The sequence below is a fragment of the Zosterops lateralis genome (assembly GCF_965231275.1).
Source record: "Zosterops lateralis genome assembly, chromosome: 1".
Lineage (NCBI taxonomy): Eukaryota > Metazoa > Chordata > Aves > Passeriformes > Zosteropidae > Zosterops > Zosterops lateralis.
The window spans coordinates 69,891,840-69,912,150 of record NC_139762.1 but is presented as its reverse complement, the minus strand read 5'-3'; the positions used below and the strand labels follow the sequence as shown (position 1 = coordinate 69,912,150).

The following is a 20,311-nucleotide window of genomic DNA, read 5'->3' as shown; positions in this document are numbered from 1 at the left end:
TCTGACTGTATAACACAACACAATGGAAACCATGCTTTTGCCAAAAGAGCTTTACGAAACCAACAATTCCCACACTTTTAACATTCACATAAAACTTGAGGTTCACAGTCCTTGCAGGTGGGACACAACGTCAGGTGTAAAGTGTGGTCTCGGTGCAGCTTGTTCCTGCTACTCTGTTCATGGAGTTGTCAGTGCGTTCTTGTGCGTGATATGACTTCACATTCTCCTCTGGAATCCACTTTAGTTTAGCTTCAACATCGGGGGTTTCTACTTGGGCTGTAGTAGCAGATTATGACTGAAATGACTACAGTTGGGGAATTAGAATCTATCCAGGAGCAGTTAAAAAAATTAAGAACATACAATGCATTTTATAAGCCAACTCCCCCTTTTGTTTTTTAAGTTTAAAACAAAACAGCCTATGCAATAAAACAAGAAACTTAAATAAAGATAAGTTAAATAATACACATAATTAATACTGCATATAAAAGTAGATAATAATCAATGTCTGTCTAAAATATTGTACCATCACCTAGGGTCTGCAACAGCTGAATCTTCACTTTAAATGAGTTAGGAATTGGATTGATCATCTCTGGATCATGATTCTCCAAGGTTATTTTCAACCTGAGTCTAGCTGTCATATTGATAAGGTCTAATTGTTAAGTCAGAAGTAACTGGAATATTGTTTTGGTGCAGCAACACCTGCGTCTGTTGGTAAATCTCCTGTCTAGGTAGTGTCAGGGCATGGGTTAGACTTAGGCTCCAAATTAGAGGGATGTCCCTTAACATATTTTACAACAAGACTCTCAACAATAATAGCTATAAAACACTTAAAACACAACAAACTGTTAGAACACATTTGTATAAAGTAAACAAATAAGATCAAGGATAAAAAATTAATCTGGCTATACAGAATCTTGTTTTCTCTGAAGTTTTTTTCAGCCTAGAGATGCTAACTGGAAGAAATCACAAGACTAGCTGTTCATAGGAAGCTGTCAATGAAGTTTCAATATCTTTTTCTGGAATCTTAAAAAATACTTGAGGATTAAGAAACAGCAGTGGATGCACTCATAATGAAAGTATAAGGAGAAATCAAAGAGCTTAATTAGAGAAATACACAGCGTAACTAGAAAACAAAAATGAGATCTTAAAATGACATGTGGCTTGGAGAAAATCACACAAAAATTGACAAAGCGTATAAAGAGCTAGCTATAATTTAACAGACTTAATATTTGAGATAAAAATGAGGTAGGACTTAGGCTTTCATCCAGCAACGTGATAAAGTCTCTCATGTGATTAATTTTTGATCTCTTTAGGGTTGCTATTGTAGGCTTGTCACAGTTAAACCTCTTTGGCAGAGCCCACTTGCACAGCTGCAAGAGTTTTTTTCAATAACTTTTGTTTGTGCCTCAAGGACTTTCTTAAGTTTATCTCCTAGCTTTTCTTCTAATTTATTTCCTCATTTTGTTCCCTAACTCTTCTCCTAGCTCTTCCTGAGGTTTTGCAATCTGCCCTTTGAGAACATTAGCTCATACCTTAGCAAGGTGCTGTGAAGTGTTAAGCTTACTGCAAGCTGAAAGCATTTGAGGGATAGTTAGAGGCTGGTTTGGCAAAGCTAAAATAACTTCTTTGCATTCCTCGTTTGCATTAGTAAAAACAAGGCTCTTAAGAATAAAGGGGTGTGCTTGCTCATCTGGGCACTGCTTTTCAACTGCTTGTGTCAGTCGATCTAAAAAGGCACCATAGGCCTCAGCTTCGCTTTGCATTATTGTAGTGTAAGCATTCGTGTGACTACTTGCTGGTTCAACAGTGAGCAAAGCTTTTCTTGCAGCACTCTTTGTATCTTTGAGCACAGCCCTAGGGGTACACCTGCCTGGTCCTCTGGCCCATCATGCCGAGCATTTCTGGCTAGGTGAGCTATGGCAAAATGAGCATAAGGAGTGCTTACATAGTCATCAATTAACTTGTTGAGAAGCTTCTTCCAGTCCAAATTCTATAGGATGTACTGCGAACTGGATAAAATCATGGAAGCTACGTTGCAACAATCTGCTGGGACAAGAATTAAAAATACTTTTTACAACATTATAAAAATAAGGAGAAGTCAAGCCACTGTCCTTAAATGCTTATCTAAGTTCTGTGATATCATGATGTGACAGTGTTTCAGGCATAGCTAAGAGTGAACCATTTAAAGAATCAAAATCCTTATCTTGCCTGAAATTTCCTCTAATATTAAATTAATTAGTTAATCATAGTGAATTGGAATTGTCCCCTGGAGGGTTTCTCGCTTTTTCAAAAACTGAGGAAGCCTCTGGTTTGGACCAGAACAAATCAGAAGTCTGTGTTAAATTTCTGAGACCAGAATCAGGTCAGGCAGGCCTTCTGTTCGAGCTATTTGCAGTGTCTGGTATTTGTGCAGAAAATGCATGCAGTGTGTTGGCTTCTCCTAAGCCAGGAGCAGTGGCAGCATCTGTGCTGTGAGCATTGGCTGTGGCTGTGCTGTGACTACAGCCCGAGGCACTCGGGGTGCGGCTTCAGGCTGAAGTACTTGGGCTGTTTGACTAAACTGAGGATTAGAAAAAGTTTGAAAACTCCTCATTTTATTTCCAGTGGAATCTCTTTCTGTCTCTGTTTGAGGCGCAGCAGCGTAAGCATTTGTATTTGGGCAGTGTTTAGCAAAGCCAGCCGCTCCGGGAGCGGGAGCCAGTTCGTTGTGACCCGGCCCGGGGGCGGAGGACCGAGAGCTGGGACGGGCTGAGCCGCTCCTGTGCCAGAGGAAACGGTGGGAGGCTGTGCCTTTAGCACAGCAACGGGAGGGGGCTGGCGAGGGGCTTGGGCTGCAAAAGGCTGCAAAAGGCTGCAAAAGGCTGCAAAAGGCTGCAAAAGGCTGCAAAAGGCTGCAGGGTCCCGGCGCTGGGGCAGGGAACCGCGGTGGGGTGTGTGTAGGAAGCTGCGGGCACAGGGACCGCTGGAAGGGCTGGTTACATGCAGGAAGCAGCGGCGGAGATGATAAATACAGCAGACGGAAAAGCATTGGGTGCGGGGTCGGGGTTTTCCCTGGGCAGGGGGTTATTTGACTGCACGGCGGGTAGGCTGAGCAGACTGAGAGGTTCGGTAAGGCAGAGCACACTGCGGAAGGGTTTGGGGAAAAGGCCGAAGGCTGCGAGGGGAACAACCTTTGTTGGGGGGGGCTTGAGGGGTCCAGCCCAGTACTGGGGCAGCGACGAAGTTTGGCTGGGTCTGCAAAGCTCATGTGGGGATCGCTCAGCTGCGGGGAAGGATCTAAGCTGGCGGAGGGGCTCGGGAAAGCGACGGGACCCGAAAAGCAGAGGAGGAGTCAGTGGGGCTGAAGGGCTGAGCCCAGGGACGGAGGGAACTGAGGCGGCCACGGTGCCGGCTGGAGGGGCGGGGGATGAGAGGGGCTGGGCGAACTAAGTACACACGGTGGGCGAGGGCTGAGCGAACGGAGCGGGGCTCTGTGAACTCGGAGAGGAGACAGACTGGGGGGCGACTGCAGGGGCGCAGAAATGGGACCAAGAGGGTTGGAAAAGGCTGTCAGAGGCAGAGGAGAGGTTGGGCTGGCCTGGCTGGGTGCAGGGATGGTAAAATGAAATTTCTGACGCAGAGTGACGCAGGTGGTTTGAGAGCTGGAAGTAACAGAAGGAGCTGATACGGGCACGGGGAGCGCAGAGTTGGAAGCAGGAAAAGTCGAAGAGACGCTGTGGGAAACCGGGAGGATTGCGGATGCAGGAGGGGAAGCGGGGGGATTTGGAAACCCACTCTGGGATGCTGGAAAAATCACAGAATTATTGCAGGATGCGAAAGGAGACGCCAAGTGGTTCTGACGCAGGGAGGGACTGGCAGGGGCAGCCGCAGGTTGATTTGGAGGACAGAACAGGAGTGGCCCCTGTTCTGTCTTGAACTGAGGAGAAGTGCGGATTCCATCTGTTTAAAAATTTCCAGCAATGCTCGGCACACAGGGGATAACTTAGCAACAGATTCATCTCTGTTAAGAGAAATAGCATTATACATTTCCTAGTTCAGTAGGTCCCAGAAATTATAACTCAAAGCAGATTTTGGGTGTGTGGACTGAAAGTTCGTGTTCACCCAAGTCAGCACAGCATTTCAGTTCATTTTTCTGGGTATCAGTATGAGAGTTATCTTTTTAAAGAGTCTCAAGCTGGTTAAAACCATCTCATTCTTCGGTGGACAAGTGACTCTAAAAGTGTCCCTTGTTTTCACTTTACTCTGTTCAAAGTCTACGGTGAGAGGGAGCGGCTCTTTTCCTCTAAAAGAGTTTGATTTTTTTATTTGGGACTTTCAACATCGACGATGAGCAGTCTGTGAGAGAGCAGTAAAATTCCAGGCGTATTGTTGAGTCAGTGTTAGGAGAAGTGCTGACAGTGATATTTGGAACTTCTGTGGGAGGTCCGTGCAGAAAATCCCCGAATTCTGATACAAACTCCTCCCCGTATTTGTGACTGAAAGGAAGCAGCAAATCTGACAGTTCTGCTTTAAGAAGTTTGGGGAAAGCTGCTGTGTGAGTGAAACGTGTGGGGTGTGCAGGGTCTGGGAGTCTGAACTACTTTAATCTGCAGCCAGGTCAGCACAAGTTTTTCTGATTTCCACTTATAAGGAAAGGAATTAATTTTTTTATTATTATCATGCTGTTAATTTGAAGTGACACAGATTTGGTAGATGAGTAATGTGGGGAAGAAATATCCTGTTACAATGTCACTGATATGTGCTTGGTATGGTTGGGGGTTTTAGTTTGTTTGGGGAGACTTGTTGTTGGGGTTATATTTCTGTTTGTTTGTGGGATGGTTTTTCTGGCTTTTTTCGTAAGGGAATGTTGCAGTGACAATGAAATTCCTGCTGGTTTTCCTGCTTTTAGGCAAATTCCTCCTGCCATCTTCTCCCAGCCTGGCTGGCAGGTTTAAAACCCAGTGTGCACACGTAGAAGCAGCTGCAGCTCCCACTGAAGCTCTGTTGACTTGGAGAAGGTAAGAGTTGGTGATTCTGCCACTCTGATGTCTAACTTTGGCTCTGGTGGTTGCCCTAAAAAGGCAAATAATTTTCTGTGTGAAGTCAAGAGAGACTTCTTTCCTAGGAAGTCCTGAACAAAATGCTGTTGTGCCTGATAACCTCAAAAGATGTCACACTGTGTAGGTATGGGATGGAAATCCAGTAGCAGTCTCTAAATGGGTAAAATACCTCAAATGTGTAGTGTCGGATCTCAGGTGCTTGTGGCACCAAATCAGTCTCCAGTGAGCTGATCATTTTCCAGCCTTTGCTGCCTAGTTTACCCTGGGAAGGCTAAAAGGGAGAAACTACTGTTTTATATTGAAATAAATTTGATCCATTCTTGTTGTGTATTTTATGTCCCAAGGTGGGAAATATGGAAAGCCTGTGTGCAGCAAACACCACTTTTGCTGTGGACCTGTTCAGAAAGCTGTGTGAGGAGAACAGTGGGCAGAATGTGTTCTTTTCACCATTTAGTATTTCTTCTGCTTTGTCAATGGTTCTGCTGGGTTCAAGAGGTAGCACTGAAGCCCAAATAAGCAAGGTAGGTCTAGATAAAGATAAAATGGATGGTATTTCATGTGATCATATGAAGAAGTGATGTGTCTTAGAGTCTGTGAAATGCCCTTGTGCTAAACTGTGATTGTCCCTGTGCTCTGAGAGAGCAGAGGTGTTCCTCTGGTGTGTGTGTGTAAAGAGAATTAGTTTTCATTGTTTTTGAAGCGGGAAATTCCTTCATTCTGAACTGAAGAGTTTCCTGGATTTAGTTTGTGGGATTTCTTTTTGCGGTATTTGAGACCAATCTTATTTAATATGTCATTGGGAGGTACCTGGAATGTTTTTATTGCTCAGTTGGAGGCTACATAAGTTCTTTTCTTTTCCTTCTTTGCTTTGGGTTGAAATCATACGATACCTGTTCTGAAAATGAAGGCAGGCACATAAGAAATATTTTAAAAATCCCACTTTCTGCATTTCAAACTGCTAACTGTACCTTGATTTGCACCTTTTAGAAATTTGCTCAGGTAGCAAATATCTCTTGGCATCTGTTTTATGTGGGAAGTGGGAATATGAAGTGCAGAATCAGTTGTTTTTGTTCAGATGTTTGCTTCCTTTGCAAAGTGAGAGAGGAGTATCAACTCCTATTTTGTTTCAATGTACTTTATAAAAATTTCTGGAAAACCTACATTGTTGCCATAATTGGAAATATTCCAAATCCATCTAGACACAGTTGTGGACTACCAGCTCTGGGTGTCCCTGCTTGGGCAGGGCTTGTAGCAGATGGTCTCCACAGGTCCCTTCCCACCTGAGGCACTCTGTGATCCTGTAGCACTTGGCTTGAGGGCAGGTGATGAATTCTACAGGAGGCCAGGATGTTTGAGCCCCTCACAGGTGCTTCAGCTCCTGAGGGCTGCCCACAGCTTCAGAACATGGCTTATAAAAATAGCAAGGTGGCATGGTCAGAGGTGTTTGGAAAAGCAAAAGGTTTTAATTTTCTGCTTTTAAAAGGGGAAAATAACAAACTATCCAAACCAAAAGTGAAAAAAAGCTATTCAAAGTGCAGGGAGGTCCTCTACACCTGCTAAGGCACCCTGAAAGTGCACCCAGAGTCTCCATTGCTCTCCCTTATGTAGGTAACCATCTAGGTGGCATTTTTGGCATGGTGCCCAATAGAAATAGCTACAGTTCTTGAGGTACAGCTCAAACCATGCAAGAGGTGCTTTTGTGTTGGAACTGGGCGAATCATGCTGAGAAGTTTCTGGTTCTTTGCCTTATAAGTGAAACAATGAATGAAACCCAAATCCTCTGCTAATAGGGGAGCACCTATGGGTGTGGGTACATTGCAACAGGAAGGAAAATCAGGGCTGATGACTCTGCTGCTCCCTAATTTATGACTTGTTCAAGATCTTGCTGGTTACATCAGATAGACCTTTCAGGACAAGCTCTAGGCGGGAGGTGTGGTGAAGAAATCTTTTGGCTTCAAGTCACGGTATTTAACTTAAAAGTAATTTTAATTTAAATTTTAAAACATTCATGCTGATCAAGTGAACAAGTCTTCTCATTGGAGAGTTTATGGACACTGCTGTGGATGTTGGTCTTTGTGCAGGTGCTTTCTCTGAAGAATGCCCAGGATGCTCACAATGGGTATCAATCCCTTCTCAGTGAAATTAATGATCCAAACACCAAATACATCCTGAGAACTGCAAACCGGCTCTATGGAGAGAAGACCATGAAGTTTCTTCCAGTGAGTAGCCATTAAATTTGTTTTGATTCTTAGTATAATGTACTTGCTACCTGTTTCTTCTGAAGATCAGGTCAGGCTTTATGGTTTGCCTCCCAAATAATCTGGGCTGATTGCCAGGAGTGCAATAGATTCTGCCCGAGCCCAGGATGTCTGAACTTGCTGGTGAATCTCCTTTAAATAATTTGTGTTCTGAGTGGGCACAAGCAGGGTAAATTCCATCAGCCCCTACACTCTAGGGTTCTGTCATCCATTCACATATTTGGCTGTGGGACAAATGGTAGATGTATCCGGTAGCAAAACTCTTTTACAGAAACTCATAAAATCATGTTCTGTCCCTTAAGCATAAAATAGAAACAAGAAAAAACCCTCCACATCATTGTCAATGAAGTGTAGAAGTTTGTAGTAGAGTGCATAAGCCATAACAATAATATCGACTTCTAGTTCAAAGAAGTGGTATAAATCCTAGTAGGAACTTGTCAGCCAGAACCTCAGTGGCTCTGTATAAAGATGGAGAAGGAAAACAGGCAGATTTCCTTGGAGAATGTGAGGATCATCTGTGTCTGAATGAGAGTAAATCTCTTGGTGAAAATGTGTTGTGAATGTCCCTGTTAGTCTTTCCTAGAGTCGAGTCAGAAATCCTACCATGCTGGCCTGGAGCAGATGGACTTTGTGCAAGCTTGGGAGGATTGCAGGAAACAAATCAATGGCTGGGTAGAGGAAAGGACTGAAGGTGAGTGCTTTGCCAAGTGCCCAGTTGTGTTTGATGGCAGCCATTATTTGGGTAAATACCAACTTCTGGATGTAGGGTTGTGAATTCAAACAACAGAAATTTAGAGCTATTGATGTGTCTGGTCCATAATTATCTTCCTCCTCTCTTCCTCCTCTCTTCCTCCTCTCTTCCTCCTCTCTTCCTCCTCTCTTCCTCCTCTCTTCCTCCTCTCTTCCTCCTCTCTTTCTCTTCTCTGTTTTAAATGCAGAGTAGATACTATCTTGGATCATAATTTGATTCATGTCAAGCTATGAAAAATTGTGTGTTTTTTCTTTTTATCATAAAGGTAAAATTCAGAACCTGTTGGCAGAGGGGATTCTCAATTCCCTGACCAGACTTGTGTTGGTGAATGCCATCTATTTCAAAGGCAACTGGGAAGAGAAGTTCAACAAAGAGAGTACCAGTGAAAGGGCATTCCATATCAATAAGGTATGATGTGCCAAAATGCTGAACTGTTAGGTGGATGTTGTCTGAAATGAGCACCTTGAAGAAGAAATGAAATCTTTCAAGCAGGGTTGCCTTGGGTGGGCTGTATGAGATTCCTTATGCCCCTTCCCTTTCCTATGAACACCCTCTTTGCGGAGATTCTCTGAACCTTCACATAATTACCAGGACCTTTCACGTGGCACAAAGACAAGTGTGATATCCTGTGAATTTAGAAGCAGATCAGTGGTCTTGAGGAGGACTTGGGCAGTGGCATGGGCAGGCCATGGCTGCCCCTCAGGATCCCCTGCAGCTCTGGGTTGGCCTCCAGGAATCATTAACAAGAACTGGTAATGTGCCTCTCTTAACTCACCTGCTTGAAGGAAGCATTGTGGAAAACTGAAGCTTTTATGCCTGCCTGGGAACAGTCCCTTTCCCATTGGTGAAATAAATGCAAGAATGTTTGAAAGTGCTAACATAACTTTTCAATATAGGAATATTTCTGTTCACCCCAGACGACCTCCCACAGGAACTTCAGAGACTGCTGGACTTGCTCATTTCCTGACACCTTGTTCTCTCCCTGTTTGAATGTGTTAAAAAAATTGAAAGCAGTATCCAGAGACTCTGTTCCATGTTGTATTCCCTGCAGCTTTGTAAGCTTAGAACCAAGTATCAAGATGCAACACCAACAGGATATAGGGCTGATGAATAATCTTCTTTTGAGTTGTGGTGGAATATTGTGCATTGCTGCTACACATGGCCAGATTTTACCTTGTGCTTTCCAAAAGGCTGCACTCTCTGGTGTGTGATCAGTTCTCTTTGGTCAAATCCTAAAAGGCCCTGAGTAATTTGCTTCCTGCTTTGTAGTTTGAGACCAGCAGAGAAGCTCAGCACTAATTGTTGGCATCTCTTGATTTCTAGAACAAGACCACACCTGTGCAGATGATGTTCAAGGAGGCAAATTTTAAGATGGCCTTCATTGGGGACTTGCAGACCAAAGTCCTTGAGCTCCCCTATGTGGGTAATGAAGTGAGCATGATCATCCTGCTCCCTGATGCAATCCAGGATGGATCCACAGGCTTGGAAAGAGTAAGTTGTTGAGCTGAGTGCAAAGACAGCCTGAATCCTTCGAGGGAAGGAAGTCTGGTATTGCAGAGAGATCTGCAGTTCAGTCCCAGAGCAATTGTGTGCGAGGTGCTCAAGGCCAGCAGAAATGTCCCTCTGCTCCCTGTCCCCAAAGTGACTTTCCCTGCAATGTCCTTGCTGCTCAGGCTGTGTGCTGCTCCCTGTAGAGGTGCCTTGTCTCTGCCTCGGCCAGCCCTGACACCTTGACAGTGGAGGGCACAGCTCGGTAGCAGGATGAACCTCACCGACCCCTGTGAGTTCGTCTTGCTTGAAGGAGTTGAAGCAACGACAGCAGGAAAAAAGAGGAGGCTCCTCTGGGTTAACTGCTGGCTTTATTCATCAGCAGAAACAGTGGGGGGGGGTGGGGAAGTGAGGGAAAAAAAGGTGGGAAACCCCCGAAGGCAACACCTTTTATTGGGGGGAAGAACTCAGGGATGGGGGGATGGGTTTAACTGGGGACAAATCAGGGATAAAGGGGGTATGGCTCTCTGGATAAATGACATAGATTGTAACAAATCAATAACTTGGGTGCAGAGACAGCTGAAGTCTTGTCCAATCACTTGGGGTCCTCACTGGAACTCTCCAGACTTTTGGGAGAGACCCCAAAGTGACAGACAAGACCCAGGAGCTGTATAACTTCTGACTGACATATAACTGGGGTTGGGATGAAACCAATGAGGGTGGAACAGGGGTGGCATGGGGCAAAACATTATAACTTATAAATATGAACTTAATACAAGGAACAAATACATACGTAAAACTGATAAAACCAAAACCACATCACTACAGCTCCCTTAGGCCGAGGCTCTGGAAGAAGAGCTGTCTGTGCTGAGGAGCAGAGGTCAGCTGTGGTGGTGGTGAAGGCACAGTGTGGTGATGCTGGAATGTGGAGAGGGGGATTTTGGGTGGGCTCTTTGGAAGTCCTGTGGCTTGTCCTCCAGATCTTCTTGTGCTGAGCAGGTGGCAGGTGGTGTGTGGTTCACTGCCTGGAAAGAGGCTCACAGGGAAGGGCAGGATCTCTTTTGTGGTGAGGGTAGGATACACATTTGGTGTCTTTGGCACTGTGAACAGGGAGTTTATTACTAAGGTTTTCTTTTCTTTTTTTCCCCATATTAAAAATGAAAAGAAAAAAACCCACGTCTTCATGCTAAATGCTGAGTGAAAAAAAGATGCATGTAATGTGCTTTGTGCACTGAGTCCTCAGTATTTTGGCTCTGTAGCCAAACATTCAGTTTTTTTATTTATTTAACCTATTTACTCAATCCTCATTGTAATTAAGTAAATTTGTGATTTTTCTTCAGCTGGAAAGAGAACTTACTTATGAGAAACTAATAGATTGGCTCAATCCTAAAATGATGAGGTCTACAAAGGTGAGGGTGTCTTTACCCAGATTTAAACTGGAAGAAGATTACAGACTGAAACCTGTTCTGATCAGCATGGGAATGCCTGATGCGTTTAACTCGGGGAAGGCAGACTTCTCAGGAATCTCATCTAGCAACGAGCTGGTGGTGTCTGAAGTGATCCACAAATCCTTTGTGGAAGTCAATGAAGAAGGCACTGAAGCAGCTGCTGCCACAGCTGTAGTGATGGCACTGACCAGTGCAATGAGCATTCCAGTATTTGAATTCACTGCTGATCATCCCTTCGTCTTCTTCATCCGGCACAACAAAACTGGCAGCATTTTGTTCTGTGGCAGATTTTGCAATCCCTAAGGAGGAGATGTCTTGGCAGCATAGGTGCCATCACACAATAAACTTATATTTCCCTAGAACAAAATGACTCCATTTGCACTAATTATCTCATTCAGCTGTACCAGAACCCTCTCCTGTAGTCTTGATCTCAAGCTTGGCAGGAATAACAAACACAGCAGCTGCCATGTCCAAGCCCCCCTGCTTGTGTGTGCTGAGGTCTCCAGGTTCTTGCTGACACAAGAACCATCCCACTTGCTCTGGGAGTGCTTGTTCTGTGCTTGAATTCACTTTTGGTGTCCAGCAGGCAGAGTGAGGCAGTGAGAGGCCATGGGAGAGAAGAAGATACTTTTGCTTGTGACAAGGCTGGAGCACATCGGTAGCTGCCCTCCCCTTTTACCTTCCACTCTCATCCCTTTAGTGCCTTGATCCATTGCCTGGAGCTGAAAAGAGGCTCTGCCTGTTCCAGGTATTGCTGAGCATCCTGCATAGATGTGTTTTTTTTGGCTAACGACTGGACCAGCACTTAGTCAAGAAGGGGAATGAAAGTCTGCTTTTATACGAGGTGTCCCAGTGAGGTGTTTGTGGGGCGAGTCCCTTTGTTTCATCACCCCAGGACAGGAGGTTTATTCCCTGTCACCTGGTTCTGGTCCTTTAACAAAGAATGCAACAGAAGGAGACACGGTGCCTGTGCAATATTTGAATGACAAAGCCTTGATTTTAAATTTTTTTTACTGTTATATGTATATGCTATTAATATTTTCTTAGACACCACAGTTTAGCTGTATGACACCAAAGACACAGCTGCAACAGGTTTCCTTACACTGGGGTGTGTTTCGTGGGTGCTGTTCCCGGAGTAATAAAAGAAGTGCAAGCGCTGCATGGGTGTTTTTGTCCTTTTTCAACGCTCAGTTGCAGGCGCATTGTGGAGTCAGTGCAGGAGGAGCAGAGCCGTGGCCGAGCGCAGTCGGGTGTCGCTGCCCCGCGCCAGGCGGGCGCTGTCGCCGCGGGTGTCGCCGGCCGGGCAGGGACGCGGCCAAGCGGCCTGGGCTGCGCTGGGGCTGCGCGGGGCGGGAGGGGAGCGGGGCAGCCTCCGCCCTGTCCCCGCCCGCGGGGCATCCTCCGGGAGCGGGGCGGTGTCGGGGAGAAAGGCGGAGGTTGTCGCTCGTGTCTCGGTGCTGGCAGCGCCCGTGGGGCAGCGCGGGGTGCGGGCTGTGCCGGGCTGTGGGTGCAAGGCTTGCACGGCTGGTGTGAGGAGAGGGAAGGGAGCTCTGGGGCTTTGCTTTCAGGCTTGGCTCGGGAGGTGCTGGTGTTCTCTTTAGCACTGAGCTCGCTAGAGGAGCATTTTAAAGGTTCCGTGCCGATTGTGTGTGTGCCGGGGAGAGCTGACAGTGATCTTTGGAATTTCTGTGGGAGGTCCGTGCAGGAAATCCCCGAATTGTGATACAAACTCCTGCCCGTATTTGGGTTTAAAAGGAAGCAGCAAATCTGACAGTTCTGCTTTGAGAAGTGTGGGGAAAGCTGCTGTGTGAGTGAAACGTGTGGGGTGTGTAGGGTCTGTGTGTCTGAAGTGCTTTAATCTGCAGCCAGGTCAGCACAAGTCCTTCTAATTTCTACTTACAAGTAAAGGAATGTTATTATTATTATTATTATTATTATTATTAATATTATTATGCTGTTAATTTGAAGTGACACAGATTTGGTAGATGAGTAATGTGGGGAAGAAATATCCTGTTACAATGTCACTGATATGTGCCTTGGTATGGTTGGGGGTTTTAGTTTGTTTGGGGAGACTTGTTGTTGGGGTTATATTTCTGATTGTTTGTGGGATGGTTTTTTTGGCTTTTTTTCATAAGAGAATGTTGCAGTGACAATGAAATTCCTGCTGGTTTTCCTGCTTTTAGGCAAAGTCCTCCTGCCATCTTCTCCCAGCCTGGCTGGCAGGTTTAAAACCCAGTGTGCACACGTAGAAGCAGCTGCAGCTCCCACTGAAGCTCTGTTGACTTAGAGAAGGTAAGAGTTGGTGATTCTGCCACTCTGATGTCTGACTGTGGCTCTGGTGGTTGCCCAAAAAAGGCCAATAATTTTCTGTGTGAAGTCCAGACAGACTTGTTTCATAGGAAGTCCTGAACAAAATGCTGTTGTGCCTGATGACCTCAAAAGATGTCACACTGTGTAGGTGTGGGATGGAAATCCAGCAGCAGTCTCTAAATGGGTAAAATACCTCAAATGTGTAGTGTGGGATCTCAGGTGCTTGTGGCACCAAATCAGTCTCCAGTGAGCTGATCATTTTCCAGCCTTTGCTGCCTAGTTTACCCTGGGAAGTGTAGAAGTTAGAAATATCTGTTTTATATTGAAATAAATTTGATCCATCCTTGTGTTTAATGTCCCAGGGTGGGAAGCATGGAAAGCCTGTGTGCAGCAAACACCACTTTTGCTGTGGACCTGTTCAGAAAGCTGTGTGAGGAGAACAGTGGGCAGAATGTGTTCTTTTCACCATTTAGTATTTCTTCTGCTTTGTCGATGGTTCTGCTGGGTTCAAGAGGTAGCACTGAAGCCCAAATATGCAAGGTAGGTGAAAATAAACTTGGTGGATGGTATATGATTGCATTTCATGTGATCATAGGAGGAAGTGATGTGTCTTAGAGTCTGTGACATGCACTTTTGCTAAACTGTGATGCTTACTTGTTTTTGTGATTATTATTTGATTTATACCTATTATTGTGGTCTGAGAGAGCAGAGCTTTCCTGTGCTGTGTTTGTGTGAACCGAACCAATTTTTTTTTTTTTTTTTTTTTACCATGAGCTTTGTTCACTATGAAATGAATAGGTTCCGGGGTTTTCTTGTGTCTAGTTTTTTGTGGTTTTTGAGACTGAGCTTTTTTAATATGTAATTATGAGGTACCTGGAATTTGTTTATTGTTTTGATCACTAGGTGGCTACAGATAAGATTTTTTTTTTCTGCTTTCTTTCTTGGTTTTAATTTTACTTGACACAAGTTCTGAAAATGAAGGCGGCATTAGAAATTATTTTTAAAGTCCCATTGTCTACATTTCAAGGAGGTAACTGCAACATGATTTACCCCTTTAAAAAAAAATTACTAAGATAGCAAATACAATTCACATGTGTTTTATGTAGGAAGTGACGATATTGAGTTCATGAGCTGTCATTTTGTTTCTGATGTCTCCTTCCTTTGCAAAGTGATAGAGGAGTATCAACTCACATTTTATTTCCATTTACATTTCTAAGAGATTTCCAAAAACCTCTGTTGTTGCCATCGTTGGAGATACTCAAAATCCATCTAGACACAGTTGTGGAATGACCAGCTCTGGGTGTCCCTGCTTGGGCAGGGCTTTGTAGCAGATGGTCCCCACAGGTCCCTTCCCACCTGAGCCATTCTGTGATCCTGTAGCACTTGGCTCAAGGGAAGGAAAATCAGCGATGCTGCTCCCTAATTTATGACTTGTGCAACATCTTGCTGAGTACATCAGATATGCCTTGTAGGATAAGCTCCAAATGGGAGGTGTAGTCAAGAAATATTTTGCTTCACAATATTTATTCGAAAAATAATCTAAATATTAAGACAGTCATGCTGATCAAGTACATTTAGAGAAGTTATGGACACTGCTATGGATGTTGGTCTTTGTGCAGGTGCTTTCTCTGAAGAATTCCCAGGATGCTCACAATGGGTATCAATCCTTTCTCCGTGAAATTAATGATCCAAACACTAAATACATCCTGAGAACTGCAAACCGGCTCTATGGAGAGAAGACTTTGGAGTTTCTTCCAGTGAGTAGCCATTACATTTGTTGTGATTCTTAGTATAATGTACTTGCTACCTGTTTCTTCTGAAGGTCAGGGCAGGCTTTTTGGTTTGCCTCCCAAATAATCTGGGCTGAGTGCCTGTAGTGCAATAGATTCTGCCAAAGCACAAGATGTGAACTTGGTGGAGAATCTCTTTGAAATAATTTGTATTCTGAGTGGAGAATTGATGCCAACCAGGGTAAATTCCATCAGTCTCTACACTCTAGGGTTCTGTCATCCATTCACATATCTGGCTGTGGGACAAATGGTAGATGTATCCAGTAGCAAAACTCTTTTACAGAAACTCATAAAATCATATGTTCTGTTTCTTAAGCATAAAATAGAAACAAGAAAAAAACCCTCCACATCATTGTCAATGAAGTGTAGAAGTTTGTAGTAGAGTGCATAAGCCATAACAATAATATTGATTCCTAGCCCAAAGTAGTGGTATCAATCCTAGTAGGAACTTGTCATCCAGAACTACAATGGGTCTGTATAAAGATGGGGAAGGAAAACAGGCAGATTTCCTTGGAGAATGTGAGGATCATCTGTGTCTGAATGAGGGAAAATCTCTTGGTGAAAATGTGTTGTGAATGTCCCTGTTAGTCTTTCCTAGAGTCGAGTCAGAAATCCTACCATGCTGGCCTGGAGCAGATGGACTTTGTGCAAGCTTGGGAGGATTGCAGGAAACAAATCAATGGCTGGGTAGAGGAAAGGACTGAAGGTGAGTGCTTTGCCAAGTGCCCAGTTGTGTTTGATGGCAGCCATTGTTTGGGTAAACACCTACTTCTGGATGTAGGGTTGGGAATTCAAACAACTGAAATTTAGAGCTGTTGTTGTCTCTGGTCCATAATTGTCTTCTCTTTTGTGTATTAAATACAGAGTAAAAGCCAGGGATCCCAATTTTAAGAGAGGGTTGGACTGAGACAGACGTAGATACCACCAATATGGTTAATTCTATGAAGTCGTTCTATTTCATCTATAATGGCCGGTTATATACTCTTTCAGATAGTTTACAAATACAGACACATTTTCATTGGCACACAGCAGAGGAACAAATGTAAACATACATTGTTTGTTTTACCCTTAAGGTGGCTAACACCTGCATGTTAACAATTCTATTCAGTGACCTTCAACACCCTATTATCTTTCCCAAACACCTTAATACCTAATTTTCACTACGCCACAAGTAACTGAAAAATTTTTTGCTGTGTCACAGGTCTTGGGCCCCAATTTAGGCCTCAGGTTAGGCCTCAGTCAAGGTAGTTCAATATCTATATATATAAATCATGTTTTCTTTCCCTAAGAAATTCAGCAACACAGAGTAGATACTATCTTGGATCATAATTTGATGCATGTGAAGGTATGAAAAATTGTGTGTTTTTTTCTTTGTATCATAAAGGTAAAATTCAGAACCTGTTGGCAGAGGGGATTCTCAATTCCCTGACCAGACTTGTGTTGGTGAATGCCATCTATTTCCAAGGCAAATGGGAAAAGCCATTCAACAGACAGTGGACCAGAGAATCCCCTTTCCAAATTAATAAGGTATGATGTGCTAAAATGCTGAACAATCCACTGTTAGGTGGATGTTGTCTGAAATGAGCAGCTTGAAGAAGAAATGAAATCTTTCAAGCAGGGTTGCCTTGGGAAGGTTGTATGAGATTCCTTATGCCCCTTCCCTTTCCTATGAACACCCTCTTTGCTGAGATTCTCTGAACTTTCACATGATTACTAGGACCTCTCATATAGCACAAAGACAGGTGTGAAAGCTTGTGAATTTAAGTCTTCTTCAATGAGAGTTTCCTTGCTGCATTTCCGCCCCTGCGCCATTCCAAAAGAAATGGAAACAAATCTCCTTTGAAGCACTGTGTGCTCTGCAGTCTGGTTTTTAGAAGCAGATCAGTGCTCTTGAGGAGGGCTTGGGCAGTGGCATGGGCAGGCCGTGGCTGCCCCTCAGGATCCCCTGCAGCTCTGGGTTGGCCTCCAGGAGTCATTAACAAGAACTGCTAATGTGCCTCTCCTAACTCCACTGCTTGAAGGAACCCCTGTGGAAAACTGAAGCCTTCATGCCTGTCTGGGAACTGTCCCTTCCCCATTGGTGAAATAAATGCAAGAATGTTTGAAAGTGCTAACATAACTTGTAAATAAGGGTATGCTTCTGGTTACCCCAGAACTACCTCCAACAGCTCTTTAGAGACTGTTAGACTGATTAATTTCCTGACTTCTTGCTCTCTTCCTGTGTGAATCTGTTGAAAATGTTGGCAGGGATATTGTGAGACTCTGTTCCATGTTCTATTCCACTGTTCCCATTTTGTATTCCTATGCAAGCTTCCAACCAGGTTTGAAGATGCAACAGGATATAGGGCTGATGAATAATCTCCTTTTGAGCTGTGATGGAATATTGTGCATTGCTGCTGCACATCGCCAAGTTTTGCCTTGTGCATCCCAAAAGACAGTGGTAGGGCTGCACTCTGTGGTGTGTGATGACTTTTCCTTGGTTGAACTGAAAGGTCCTGAGTAACTCACTGCCTGCTTTGTAGTGTGAGAGCAGTAGAGAACCTCAGCATTCACTCTTGGCATCTTTTGATTTCTAGAATGAAACCAGACCTGTGCAGATGATGTTCAAGGAGGCAAATTTTAAGATGGCCTACCTTGGGGAATTGCAGACCAAAATCCTTGAGCTCCCCTATGTGGGTAATGAAGTGAGCATGATCATCCTGCTCCCTGATGCAATCCAGGATGGATCCACAGGCTTGGAAAGAGTAAGTTGTTGAGCTGAGTGCAAAGACAGCCTGAATCCTTCGAGGGAAGGAAGTCTGGTATTGCAGAGAGACCTGCAGTTCAGTCCCAGAGCAATTGCGTACAAGGTGCTCAAGGCCAGCAGAAATGTCCCTCTGCTCCCTGTCCCCAAAGTGACTTTCCCTGCAATGTCCTTGCTGCTCAGGCTGTGTGCTGCTCCCTTAGGCAGAGGCTCTGGAAGAAGAGCTGTCTGTGCTGAGGAGCAGAGGTCAGCTGTGGTTGTGCTGAAGGCACAGTGTGATGATGCTGGAATGTGGAGAGGGGGATTTTTGGTGGGCTCCTTGGAAGTCCTGTGGCTTGTCCTCCAGATCTTCTTGTGCTGAGCAGGTGGCAGGTGGTGTGTGGTTCACTGCCTGGAAAGAGGCTCACAGGGAAGGGAGGATCTCTTTTGTGGTGAGGGTAGGATACACATTTGGTCTCTTTGGCACTCTGGCTAAGGAGTTTATTACTAAGATTTCTTGCGTCTTTTATTCCTCTATTAAAAATGAAAAGAAAACCCCCAGAATCTTCATGCTTAACCCAGGGAAAAATAAATGTGCTGTGTGAAGAAAGACACAGAAATAATTTCTTTAGCTATGTAATACTCTCTCAGTTCTTACTGTAATTAAGTAAATTTATGATTTTTCTTCAGCTGGAAAGAGGACTTACATATGAGAAGCTGGTGGGTTGGATCAATCCTAAAATGATGGACTCTACAGAGGTGATGTTGTGTTTACCCAGATTCAAATTGGAGGAAGATTATGATCTTAAACCTTTTTTAAGGAGCATGGGAATGTCTGAAGCATTTGACTTGGGAAAGGCAGACTTCTCAGGAATCTCATCTGGCAAGGAGCTGGTGCTGTCTGAAGTGGTTCACAAGTCCTTTGTGGAAGTCAATGAAGAAGGCACTGAAGCAGCTGCTGCTACTGGGGTGGTCGCGAATTGCTGTGCCATGAGAGTTGTGGAATTCACAGCTGATCATCCCTTCCTGTTTTTCATCCGGCACAACAAAACTGGCAGCATCTTGTTCTGTGGCAGGTTTTGCAATCCCTAAGGAGGAGATATCTTGGCAGCATAGGTGCCATCACACAATAAATTTACATTTCCCTAGAACGAGGTGATTCCATTTGCATCAATTGTCTCTTTTAGCTGTGCCTGAACTGCTTGAACTCAGGCTTGGCAGGAATAACAAAGCTGCTGAGACAAACACAGTAACTGCCATATCCAAGCCCCTCTGCTCGTGTGTGCTGAGGTCTCCAGATTCTTGCTGACACAAGAACCATCCCACTTGCTCTGGGAGTGCTTGTTCTGTGCTTGAGTTCCCTTTTGGTGTCCAGCAGGCAGAGTGAGGCAGTGAGAGCTCATGGGAGAGAAGAAGATACTTTTTCCTTGTGACAAGGCTGGAGCACATTTGTAGCTGCCCTCCCCTTTTACCTTCCACTCTCATCCCTTTAGTGCCTCGATCCATTGCCTGGAGCTGAAAGGAGTTTTCCTGTTCCAGGTATTGCTAGCATCCTGCATAGATGTGGGTTTTTTTGGCTAACAACTGGACCAGCACTTAATCAAGAATATTTTTGCAGCACATGTCTTTAGAGGGTGTTATGGGTTGAGAACCATCACCACAGGGGATGTTGTGGTTATTCTCTGTCACCTTGTTCTAGTCCTTTAACACGGGATGTTACCTTAACTGCAGAATAGCAAAGACAAAGCTGATACAGGTTTCCTGACACAGGGATTTTTTGCACTTTCTGATTTTGAAATACTAAAGGAACTGTAAAAGCTATAGATTTCTGTTTCTTTTTGCTATTAGTAGTGCATTTTAAAAGCAGTTTTCTGAAAAACCCAAATATTTCCTGTAGTATCAGGTTCTTTTTTGCTTGCTTGGAGTTCACCACTAAACACAGGATTTTTCTGTATAGGAAATCCGAGGCATTTATTTGGGTTGCCATGCATTATTGATTGGCCTTGAAAGGATTTCAGGGTGTTTCCAAGGATAGCTAAGGAGTCCCTAGATAATATTTTTTCTGGGCAGGGCTGCAATGCTTTCTCTTCTTTTTTTGCACAGGTTCAGACCAAGGCCTGGTAGATTTTATCCAAAATGTGCTAGGTGGCTCTATCCTTTATTCAGTGCACAGTAACCCAGCTGTCTCAGGTGAAGCAGACAAAAGCATTATTTGCAGGGGAGAGGGACAAGAGCCAACACTTCTGTCTCCAGGACACATGCCATATGCTCCAGTTAAAGGGCTGGTGCCATGCACCTGAAACCAGGATGGGCAGTAAGTATAGTTGGGGACATCCTGGGAGCCAGACCAAGGACTGATGGAGAAGAAAGATTGTGCCAAACCGAAGAAAACTCCCCATGCAGTTACTTTCTTTATTAAAAAAAAAAAAAAAAAAGGCAGCGAAATAAGTTTATATAAGATGAGTGTTAATAGAGAGACAGGGCGGAAGGCAGAGAGAAGCCTCC

General features: G+C 44.3%; 2 protein-coding genes across 11 annotated transcripts; both read left to right on the top strand.

Moving 5' to 3' along the window:
• Positions 1 to 2,890: 2,890 nt before the first annotated feature.
• LOC310913314 (serpin B6-like) lies at positions 2,891 to 18,928 on the top strand. 10 transcript variants are annotated; one of them, XM_083868643.1, is made up of 8 exons: positions 2,891 to 3,031; positions 13,168 to 13,276; positions 13,657 to 13,834; positions 14,914 to 15,051; positions 15,673 to 15,790; positions 16,469 to 16,611; positions 17,661 to 17,828; positions 18,497 to 18,928. In XM_083868643.1, the coding sequence occupies exons 3-8, from the start codon at positions 13,667 to 13,669 to the stop codon at positions 18,896 to 18,898; spliced, it is 1,137 nt and encodes a 378-aa protein (XP_083724769.1). In that variant the 5' UTR covers positions 2,891 to 3,031; positions 13,168 to 13,276; positions 13,657 to 13,666; the 3' UTR covers positions 18,899 to 18,928. The 10 variants fall into 10 exon arrangements, with proteins under 10 accessions (XP_083724769.1, XP_083724768.1, XP_083724770.1 ...); XM_083868642.1 differs by having other exon boundaries at positions 3,019 to 3,108; XM_083868644.1 differs by lacking the exon at positions 2,891 to 3,031 and adding an exon at positions 3,433 to 3,535.
• LOC310913394 (leukocyte elastase inhibitor-like) lies at positions 5,384 to 12,064 on the top strand. Its single transcript, XM_083868788.1, has 6 exons — positions 5,384 to 5,560; positions 7,121 to 7,258; positions 7,871 to 7,988; positions 8,314 to 8,456; positions 9,372 to 9,539; positions 10,877 to 12,064. Exons 1-6 carry the CDS (start codon positions 5,393 to 5,395, stop codon positions 11,285 to 11,287), a joined length of 1,146 nt encoding a protein of 381 aa, XP_083724914.1. The 5' UTR covers positions 5,384 to 5,392; the 3' UTR covers positions 11,288 to 12,064.
• Positions 18,929 to 20,311: the final 1,383 nt, after the last annotated feature.